At 28.1% G+C, this 12,258-nt stretch overlaps 1 protein-coding gene across 1 annotated transcript in view; it reads left to right on the top strand.

Moving 5' to 3' along the window:
• The window catches only part of Nipped-A (Transcription-associated protein Nipped-A), a 188,985-nt gene that overhangs the window by 172,226 nt on the left and 4,501 nt on the right, over nt 1–12,258 (top strand). Inside the window, 5 exon segments of the mRNA XM_067281093.1 lie at nt 260–353; nt 3,420–3,548; nt 7,983–8,207; nt 11,346–11,561; nt 11,704–11,845. Of these exon segments, the coding sequence (XP_067137194.1) occupies nt 260–353; nt 3,420–3,548; nt 7,983–8,207; nt 11,346–11,561; nt 11,704–11,845 (806 nt within the window).

Genomic DNA, 12,258 nt, shown 5'->3' with positions numbered 1-12,258 from the left:
TTTTTGGTTTTTTAATCATTTCATTATAAAAAGTATATTGAATAATTTTAATTTAAATATTTCTATATTTATGAGAAAACTGTGATAGAAAAAGATGCATTATTTTTAAATTCAGCATGACTGAATTAACAGCTATAACCTTATAGACCTGTAATAATCAGTTTTAATATAGTAATACTATGTTTTGTAATAAAAAAATTATTATTAATTAATTAGTTATTATTAAATTCCATATAATAATAAATTGATTTTTTTATAGATCATTTTTGATAGAAGAAAAATGTAGATTTTTGAGTAATTTTTCTCAACAAACAGCAGATGTTGAAGTTCCAGGAGAATTTCTTTTGCCAAAAGTAAATATATTCATTTATTTCTTTTTGGTATATGCATATAATTTTATTTTTAAGTCAAATTCTATATGGCTCTTTGAAGTGTTTATCACAATTGAAATTATATTCTATTCTCTGAAATATCAAAAGAGTAAAAGCAGTTCACAAAAATGATTAAAATCGTCAGTATGTCAATTTATTTTTTTAAAATGAGAAACTGTATATGATATATTACACCACAAGTAGAACATTCGTTCTTTTCATACATTATTCTGTTGCTAATTGCAAGACATTAACTTTACAAATGCATTATCAAATTTATGAAATGTTTTAAAGTTGTTGTAGTATATTGATTAAAAATTGATATCTTATTCCATTATCGTAATGACTAATCGCAAATCCTAATTTTGCTTTTTATTGAATCACATGATTTATTTGAATGTGATATATTATATGAACACAAAATTTCAATTATTTATATATTGCTGCTTCAGAATCCTACTTAATTTCAGTTTAAGATATATTTAGAGTAGAGAAGTATATGTCAGTAATTCTATTATTTTTTTCAGAAATAGTTACAAAATTTGTATCTTTGAATATCAAACTGAAGACAGTTGAAGTCAAAATTTAGAAAATGTTATGTTAATTTGTGTTTTAATGCTTAGACATTACAGAAATTTTGATTAATATATATCTCAAATTAACAATGTTTATAAATTGATAATGAGTCAAGTAGTAGAGATAAAAATTCAATTAGTGTTACTTTTGAGATTAGATTCATATTATTATAATACCAGCACATACATATTCAACAAACAGCTTGAATGACAATGCACACTTAACAAACAGAAATGCCATCTGATTGAATCTACAAATAAGTTTCTTTAAACTATTCATATGAGAAATTACTTGATCATAAAAAAAATTGATTGCAATGGCCAAATTTTGACTGTATGTTGTGAAGTTATCATTTTTTGATAATTTATTGTTTTATAATGAAAATCTCCACCAGAATTTTTATGCTAAATAAATTGATTTTTTTAAATTTATTAGGTTAAGTAAAAATTAGACTTGGCTCTAATTCAGATTTTTTATTGTGTAAGATATTCATGATTTTCTAAAATATATCAAACTTCTAAATTTATTAATAATAATATAGTTATTTAATTATATAATAATAATATAATTATTTAATTATTAGTATCACCAAACAACAACTCCACAAACCCAGTTTTTGATTAAAGTCAGATGATCTTCATCTGGCTTTAATGAAAAGTATCAAAACTAGGGATTTATGCTGTATATATGTAATAGTCTTATATTTAATAAATTTTTCTTGTTTTGAGAATTACTCTCAAAACAAGAAAAATTTACTAAATATAAAAATATTACATATATACAAAGAAAAACTTTGCTTACTCTTGTTTCTTATCCATCATTTTAACAGACCAGCAACAGTCCACAAAAATTCAAAAGCAATGTTTTTATTTGTATATATGTAATATTTTTATATTTATTAAATGTAAATACTGTTAAGCATATTTTAACTTTTTACAAGAAAAATTATGTTGAATTCACAACCAGGTCTATAGCTAAAAGGATAAAAGAATACTTTAATTCAATAGCATGAGGTAAATGTAATATGATTACATTGTTCATACAATCAGCATGATATGCTAATGCAGTAGTATATTGGAATAAACCAGTCCTTATTCAAGCAAAAAAGTAAGGAAAGATTTCCCTTAAGGATATTAGAATAAATTTATATTTATTGCCTATCAAAGTATATTAATATCATTAGCCGTAAGAATGCAACAGTGCTTCTTAATAACTAGAAAATAATAATAATAATGGATGAATTAAATTTTGAAAAACTCGTTAACATAATCAAACAGAAACAGAAATAGGCAGTGAAGAACAATTCTAGGGACATTAGTAGTGTACAGTAATTATTTGATTTTAATTTGCTTTGTATTTATTTATGTTTTTAGTTTGTTTTGAATTCATGTACAGTTTATGTTATATTTTAAAATTTTACATTAAATTGAAGAACATGCTAGAAAATAATTTAAATATTTTATTCTATAAGGAAATCAAATATTTTTATCATATTATTCCTTAACAAAGTCAAAGAAGTTTGTATATTTTGAACTGAGAATGCTTAAACAAAGCTGAAAATGTATTAAACGTAAAAACATGTAAACAGATAATAAAAATATCTTTTTTACTCGCCATGTCCAATCACCAGGAACAAACTATTCTCCACAGCAGAGACGACCTTTCTTTAGAGGCTACGCCTCTGCCAAATTATGTAAAACAGTCTAAAATGTCCACGGGTGACAATCCCTTCACAATTAAAAATATAAGATTTCTTTGTAAAGGCAGAGGCATAGCCTCTAAAGAAAGGTCGTCTCTACTGTGGAGAATAGTTTGTTTTTGGTGATTGGACATGACGAGTAAAGAAGATATTTTTATTATCTGCTTACGTGTTTTTACGTTTAATACTGTATTTCCGTGACCCCTATTTTACAAAGCTGAAAATGTTTTTTTCAGTGAATCAAAGAATTTATTCAAATTTCAAAAATAAATACTTTATTTATTTGATAATGTTATTTAATAAGTAAAACAGAAATGAAGCAATACAATTAAAAACTTTTGTTATTCAGTAGCCATTTGTATTTAAGTACTTGAAGTTCAGTCTGTTTGCTGTTTTTTTTTATTTTATATTTACATCTATAATGAACTTCTAATGGAAAGTAAAACAGAAAAAGCAATGTTTTAACGTTTGATATGATACTTTTTAAACTACATTTAGTCAAATCTCATGCTTTCAGTAGCTGCTCTGGAGATTCAGAATATACAGTAGCATGGGTTATGCAGTTTTATTTCCATTCTAGTAATTTTCTATGGAGTAAATACTGGTGCAGGTTATACACTGCCTTAGATCATTCATACAAAATTACAGTAATATTATTATTGCCATATTGTGACAACTTAAATATATTATTATAATAATCATAATTAATCCTGATAATTGAATATTTTGGATGTTCTTAGATAGATTTATATATAAGCATATTTTTTTTGTAGCCCTTCTCTGTTACTTTGCAACATGGTCATTATTTTCTGAGGATAGGAAGATTTATGCCAAGAGTTGAGATAGTACAGAAACATAATACTGCTGCTCGACGACTCTATATTAGAGGCCATAATGGAAAAGTAAGCAATTTATTTAAGATAATATAAAAATTAAACTTTTTAAAAATATAATTAGAATTAAATGAGGATAAAAATTATATTCATATAAAAATAAAGTAGAAATATAATTTTTGTGTATAAAACAAGAAATTAAATGTACCATAAAAAAACTAAATGAAGATGATTTTTATTAAAATGCATTCTCTTTATTCATAAACCGTGATCACATGATCATTCTCATTCAGATTGACCATTCAAACTCTTGAACAATTATAATTGGAATTTCTCTTAAATCTTCTATGACAATTCCAACCTACTAATTTAAAAAATCTTTAAATGACTAACACTTTAAAAGTATGTCATGTATTTTAATATAGGAATTATTTTATACTTTATTTTCAAATATTTAAAAAAAAATTTTAAAAAAAGAAGACACTTTTTTAAAAATTGTAATTGTAAAATATATTCAGATACTAGGTCTAATTCTTTTCAAATAATGGATCTTTTTGTTTATTTTCATTTAATCCTCCATAGCAGTATACTGCTCAATACAATTAGGAGTATCATAGTTTTAACTTGTTAATACAACAAAATAAATAATTTTGTTTTTATGCAAAATCAGATGTGAAAACTTTTATTACATTTATGGTGCAAGATATAAATTATTCATGTAAAAAATATTTTGTATTACAGTTCAGAAGAACCAAAACTTTAAGCCAGCTATTTACAGTATTGAATTTTGTATATATTTGATTATTTTCAAAATACAAAATTGTTCAAACTATAAAACTATGATTAGTTAAACTGATATTAGTTAAAATTAAGTTCTTTTCTGTTAATCAGATTATTACTAATAAAAGAAACATTGTTAAGTCAGTAGTAGTCAATTTCCAAGATTTCTATAATTATGATATAATAATAATAGTACTTTTAATAAATTTGATACAAAATATGCAGTTTACACAGATCCAAGATTTTATAATCATTTGTAATTGATCTGATTATTGAATAATCACAATGTTCTGTAAATCAATTAAATCACAGTTACAATCAAATGTTTACAATTATTACAGTTAGACTAGATTTACAAATTTACCGGTTTACAAAACTAAAATTACCATTTTGTTATTATAGAAGTTGCAAATATTTTCTATTAAAAAAGGCAAAAAAACTAAACATGCCTTTGAAAGGGTTAAAATCAGATTGACTATTTTTTCTTGAAAATTATAAAATAATCTGCTGGAAAAAATTATTAGAACATGATGTCCTATGATCTACAATGTAATATTTATTTTTGTACAAACATCATTGTAAACAATAAATCATTTTAAGACAAGCAAAATAATAAAATAGCAATTAGAGAAGTCTTATGAATATTTTGTGTATGTTTAAAATAGTTATTATAATGGTAATTTTGATTTTTGAAAAACAAATTGTTAATTTATAATTTTTAGATTCAAATTTATTCATCTTAGAATATTTGTACAAAAATAAATATTACATTGTAGATCATAGGATATCATGTTCTAACAATTTTTCCATATTTCCTAAGGAAAAAAAGAAACAACAGAACAAAACTAAAATTATTAACAATAAAATTTACAATAGTAAAACATTATAAAAATTAGCACTTAGAAGAAATATAAAAGAAATATTAAAATATATCTTAATATTCTATTAAAGTAAATTTAACATTGCAAATTTTCTAACTTTCAAGTGTTTGTATAAATAATTCTAAAAATAATTTATATTTTTAATATAAACTTTTCTAGAATTACAGATATAATTCCATTTTATACAAAGATTATAATCTTTTATTCTTGTTTCTTTTTTTTTATTTATTTTTATCTATTCAACAACCCTTGAATGATCTTTTTATTTATTTTTTTATTTTATTACTAATTAAGGGTCTATTTCACTTGATGCAACATTTTTTTTATATATATATTCGTAAATAATGGATGATAGAAATTAACTTTGAAATTATTTTGCTTTTACATATGATAAGGTGAAAATTAATAGAGAAATAAAACCAAATAATATGACTACTGGATAACAAATTGGTTAAAAATCACTGGTTGTGTTATAAATGAAATAACACAGATTATAACCAACAAGAGACTACCTTCCTTTACTTTTTCCAGCAAACTGTTTTATAACACAAATGTTTTTCACTCATTTAGGGGCCTGCATCAAGTTTTTAAATAAAAAACCAAGTAATCGCTATTACAATGTTCTATTGTATATAATGTTGTAATTTGAAACACTTGGTTTTTTCAAAAACCTGATGCAGACCCTTAAATGAGTTTGAAAACATTTGTGTTATAAAATTGCTGGAAAAAGTAAGAAAGGTAGTTTTTTGTTCATTATAAGAAAGTTCTAGCATTTGAGTAGTCTTCAACATAGATTAAATTAAAATACCGTATATCTTGGCAGATAAGATGACTTCAGATAAGACAAGGTATAAATTTTCATTGAAGTTTTACAGTTTTAGCATATATCTGTCCTATAAGATGACCCCAAACTATCAATGGCCTATGAATTTAGTTTAGATCAGCTATCATCATCTGGATAACAACACTGTATAGCGTATACAGAATTATGTCCTATTTGTAACTTTTCAAATGAACAAATTTTATTTTCTTGCATCTGGCAGCACTGCCTTGCAATTGTTGCAAACATTCGCAGTGATTTGTCATTCAGGTAATGACCTTGACTATTCACAAAAACGTCGTATGGGCTATTCTACTCTGTGCACATGCCCTACTCTCTAGTAGTAAATAATTATGGTTTGTCCGTTTTTTTATAATGGTTTTAATTTATATAAATTTCAATCTAATTTTTTTTGTATCTGTCTTATAAGACAACCATGGATTTTAGGGCCTTTTTTTATGATTCAACTATCATATCTGCTGAGATATATGGTATATTAAATAAAAATCTGAATATTTTATATAATATAAATTATTGTAATTACAAATTTAAATTTGTAATTACAGTAGAGCATCGATTATCCGACTTAATTGGGCACTGGGGTTGGTCGGATAACTGAAAAGTCGGATAATCGAAAAGTATGAAAAAATACATTATTAGTATAGTGTATTAGGCCTGGTTTAAATACTAGCCTCCCTTTCATGGTCGAGCCAGTGCTGCCAGCTAAAACATGCAAAAATTTAACAAAAATAATATTAAACTAGCCAAGACAACCAAATATTGTAGCACCACATCACTAGCAGACATTTGAATTTGCCAACTAGAACACGGTCGGATAATCGATGCTCTACTGTAATTCCATTATAATAAATTCTATAATATAATTTCAAAGTTTTTCATAATATATAAATTTCACATTTTGTTTGATGATCAAAAAATACTTTCAACAAATTATATATGTATATAGCAAAAATTAATTTTTTTTCTGAATTTTATGTACCTATTTATTATATTGTTGATAACATTTAAATTAACTAATTAGTTATATCAAATAATTGCAATGATAGTGACGAAATACTGTGCTATGATAATACTTTTTTTAAATAATTATAGTAAATTATTTCAAGTAAGCAACATGATTTGTTAATAGATTTAATGATTAAACAAATTTATTTTTACCAATGAATAATTTAAAACTGAACTTCTTAGCTGTTTTTTTCTAGACAAACTAATCTTGAGTTATTCTGTAAATAATAATTAACATTGATTAAAATTACACTATAAGTTTTATAACAATAAACAATATATGCTTTTGTAAGAGCTGTTGCAAACTACAGCTTTGAGAGAGCAAAATGCTAGCACACCTGATGATATCAAAGGCCCCATCCCTTTCTTCACGCCCACATGGTTATCCCTTTGCTAGCGCAGTGATATGAGCCTACACTCACTGTTGACAAAATTTAAGACAGAGCAGTCATGCTAGCAAGAGAGAGTGAGGCATGTGCAATGTCATTTTACAGCCAAGAACTGAATAATGTGCATGCCAGTTTTAAACCAGTTATGGACTTGTGTTGGAACAAACACAAGTCCATAAACACTAATATTTGGAAAATACTTGCAAATATTTTATAAATTTTTTGTGTTTCATCATAATTTCACAATTTCTACAAAAACCAGACAAATTGATGATTAATCCTAACCATGAATTTAAAAACTGGCTTGTTTTACTAGGCTGGGGAAAACCAGCCTAGTAGAAACACTAGTTGCTAATCTCTCATGATGCAGCACTTTTACACGAGCAAACATTGTGTAGATTGCAGCTGTTTCGTGCCCACATAACTTACCTAGCAAAAATGGTTCACAGCCTCGGGAGAAAGAAGGCAGAGCTTTGGAGCACAACTGAGCATACACTAGCTCCTGCTTCCTGTAGTTTGTGGCAGCTCTAAGACACTGTGATTTGATGATATTTATTTTAGTAAAATTTTGTGTTTAAATAAAAATATGTGATTTATTTATTTATAGATATGTCCATATCTTGTTGTTAACGATGCATGTTTGAGTGATGCAAGGCGTGAAGAGCGTGTTCTTCAGTTGCTGAGAATGCTCAACAATTATTTGGGTAAACAGAAAGAAACATCACGTCGATTTTTAAATTTTACGGTGCCACGTGTTGTTCCTATCAGTCCACAAATGAGATTAGTTGAAGATAATCCAACATCTGTGTCACTTTTGGATATTTATAAGCAGGTATTTCATCATTTGCTTTAAAATATTATTTTCTTTCTTATTATAAATAATTTCAATTAAGATATTAAGTTTTTGGGAAATGTTAAAAATTTCTTTTAATTTCATTTGTTGAGTAATGGCTAATGATTAAGTTACGTATCTGAAAAGATAATCTTAATATTAATAGGTTTTCCTCATCCTGTCTCAAATAAGTAGTTATATTTTATAGACACTTTGTTGCACTAGAACAAGAGTGTTCTATCTGCAAAAAGTATAATTTTTCAGATGATCTCAAAGTTTGACAGTAGATATGGACAAAAGTATAAATGGCAGATGAATAATTTTTTCTACACGAAATTGTAGCTCGTGTATCAGTGATGTATGTAAGTTTGCCGACCTTTAGGGGGGAATCGTTAATCCCGCGACAGGATGGTCTAGGGTCGTTCGCATGTGGGTGTGAGGGAGGTGACACAGACAAGTGTCTCACAAAAAGTCGTTTATTTAGACGTAAAGGAACTTACACTTAACACAGACTTCTTCTCGAACGATGAAATTTTTCGAAAGGTCTCAGTCACGCCGGCGTTTTCCTGACGTCTTCTACTGTAGGCCCCGGGGCAGCAACAGGTGGAGATATTCGCCTCAGGTCGCTGGTGGTCTGTCCTTAGTGGCACTAATTAGCAGATCGGCATGATGCAGGAAAAATAAATTGTCTTTGAGCGCGTATTAGCCGTAAGCAGATTCACAGTTTTTGTCCGGCCTCTCCACACGTGGAAGGAAAAAGACTTCTCTTCTTCCTTGCTCTGCGATTATCTTGATCTCTCTTTTTCGTATTGTTCATGTTGATTGGCTCTACGTCCCTCCTTTCTCGCTTCTCGATTGGTCCCTCGCTTGTCTCCAAGCGAAAAACGACCCCTGTTCGAGTCACGAGAAAGAGCCGCCTCGACGAAGCTACTTGACACCCTCCTTTTACTCAGGATGGAAAGAATTGATGGAACTTTGAAACTTGCGCTCATATTTTCCCCATTGTTGTCTAGTCTGAGAGATTTTTGAAATTTAATGCTTTGATATGATGTTTCTTTTTATTGAAAACCTCTCCCTGTTTCCAAATTTTGATGATTAAATTTTGTATACAAGCGACTTATCAAAGGTCCATCTCTGCTGGAGGACGTTCGTCTACAATTATTAATCATTACAATTATTGCGTTTTACTTTACATTAGGCCCTTTTAGCCTTTTGACACCTTTCTCCCTTTTTTTTCATGCGTCGCGGTTTTTAATGACTAACGCATCTAATCTGATCTTTGATCGGCTTTTGTCCCCTTTAACAATGGACGATTTTCTACATTCGTTTTAACAATCTTCTAATATAAATAATTAATGTTAACCCGTTTTTGGGACTTCACATGTAGTTTCAATGTCATTGTCCTTAATAGTTTCACAGCAAAAAAATAACAACTTTGCAGGTAGAACCTTATGATCCTGTAAGGTTGTATTCACTAAACTAAACCCAACAGGGACCTACTTCTATTAATGAAATTTATTTTCTAAATATTTACAAAAAAGTATATGTTTTTATAATTTCTTTATAGTCCTTAGGATTTTAGCGTGGTAGTTGTGTAGACAATTTATCATCACAAAACTTTTCACATTGTAATTAAGTAGCATTGTCATCACTGTTTATTTTATTTTTCGAAGCAATTTTGTAGTATTCAATATCAGTCTGTGGTATCCACTTGAACATGGATTTGATACCAGTCTTCTTAGCTTCAGAAATCTGTCCCATTGGAAAGAACATTTGTGGTTCTTTCCAATGGAACTCTTCTTTATATAGAAAATGTCATGACTGAAATTTGCTAGTTGTTGTCAATCTGTTCTATCTTTGGTGCAACTAAATGTCAACAATGGTAAATGAGTCATTGCTGTTGTAGCCTGTTTTGCATCCAAGAGAATAAAGATTCACAGAGAACTACAACTGTATAACCTGAGCATAAGGAACCTGTTGATATGCAATGTTTTTGAGGGTGACTGAAAATCAAGGAATTGGTTCTCCTTCATTTGAATGACTCCGTATGAATTTTACTTGTCCACTTTGAACAAGATTCATATAAGCATTAAAGGGTAACTATACTTTAGCAACATCATATGCTTTTTCAATTCATGAATGGACATTGTCTATTTCTTGAATGCAGAAATGTCCCAGAGTAGAATACTTCATAACTATGTTTTTTACCTTAAGAAAACATTGAAGCAAATCAGCCATTGCAAAAGAACAAATTGAATGTTTTTTTTTTTTTTTTTTTTTAGAATGCAGCTGTCACTCTACATTATCTACTTTGTAATGTTAGCATGAACATTTTCACAAGTGTCTAGAAAATTTTTAAGGCTTTGCATGCTAAGTGTAAATATATTATCATCCAAATCTTATTTACTTGTCTTATATTGGTTGTATTTTATCATCTGACAACATTTCTTCACAATCTGTGACATATATTTCTTATTTTATCTTTGAAAAGGTACTCCTCTCGTGGATACTGCTAATTGCTATTTGAAACTGAGATAATGAAATTGCTAATTTTGTAAAGTAATTCTGGGAAAACCCCACCAAATTCAGTGTCTTCCTGTTCATATGATAGCCACTTGTCAAACACTTGCACTTTGTGTCAATAATTATCTGATGTTCTATTGATATTTAGATGGTAACTCTGTGGCATGGGAAACTTCCCTTCACTCTGCATGTGCATGCATGGAAGACCTTTATGGAATTGGACATTATATATCTGACACAACCAATAGATTAACTATTATTAACAAAATAGTTCTAATTGTATAGAATGCAGATGGAATTAAATTGCATAAACTGGTATGGTTAATAAAATTTTAATGCCATTAATACAGCATGCAAGGTCATAGAGTTGCATAGCAATAACTCGATTTTGATCAAAAGTGCAGATAGGACCCTCCTGCATAGCAATTTCTCTTTTGGAAACATTTTTAGGACATTTAAGAATAATAATATCCAGAAAATTATAAAAATTTTGTAGAATTTACTTTATTAATTATATTAATTACACATTAGTTGTCTTTTCAGAAATTTAATTACTTTCAAGTGTATCATAAAATTAGTAATTTTAATATTCGTATGGTAATTAAAACTTTCTAGAGATGTGCAAAGCGAGGTATTGAACATGATGCTCCTATTGCTCGCTATTATGAAAGATTGGCTACAGTACAAGCAAGAGGTTCTCAGGCTAGTCATCAAGTACTAAGAGACATTCTGAAAGATGTACAAAGTATTATGGTTCCTAGAGATATGATGCGTGAATGGGCATCTCACACTTATACAGGTGCTACTAATTATTGGACATTCCGGAAACAGGTAATAAAACTTGATAATTACTGTAAAAATAATTACTTTAATATCTGTAATATTTGACTACTAAACCAGATTCAAAAATTATTAATAGTTTAATACATAATTCTATACAATTATACAATGTGTGTATAAATTTTTTTTCTAGTTTACATTGCAGTTGTCTCTAGCAGGATTTGCAGAATTTGTGCTTCATTTGACTCGTCTGAATCCAGATATGATGTACATTCATCAAGATTCCGGTCTCATGAATATCTCATATTTTAAATTTGATGTGGATGATGGAACTGGTAATTATTTAAAAATTAAATATATAATGGAGTCCTGATAATTCAAGTTTATTGTGAATGAGACCACCTCAAATTATCAAAAACTTGAAGTGTACAGAATATACATCAATGGAAAACATTATTTAAATTTTTGTTTTACTTATTACTATGTTTACTATTTATAAACACAGATATGGAGAGTGCTATGGAATAATGTTTGGAGTGGCCTCCAAACACTGAGTTAACATTGGGTTGGGGACAGAGCCTCTCTTTTTCAGCTTTAGACTAGTTACAAATTTTATCCTGGGAATATATACCAAATAGAGACCCATATGTATATGTATATAATTGGTCAAATGACTGAGATAGTTATAGCATCAGTCCACTGCTCTGGGGATCTCAGATTAAGGTCCAGGCAGTCAGAAAAATTGTAG

This window comes from Centruroides vittatus, unplaced genomic scaffold (genome assembly GCF_030686945.1).
Source record: "Centruroides vittatus isolate TY-2023 unplaced genomic scaffold, ASM3068694v2 contig_905, whole genome shotgun sequence".
NCBI classification, from domain to species: Eukaryota; Metazoa; Arthropoda; class Arachnida; order Scorpiones; family Buthidae; genus Centruroides; species Centruroides vittatus.
Note: the sequence above shows the minus strand (reverse complement) of the source record. Positions and strands in the feature narration are given on the sequence as shown.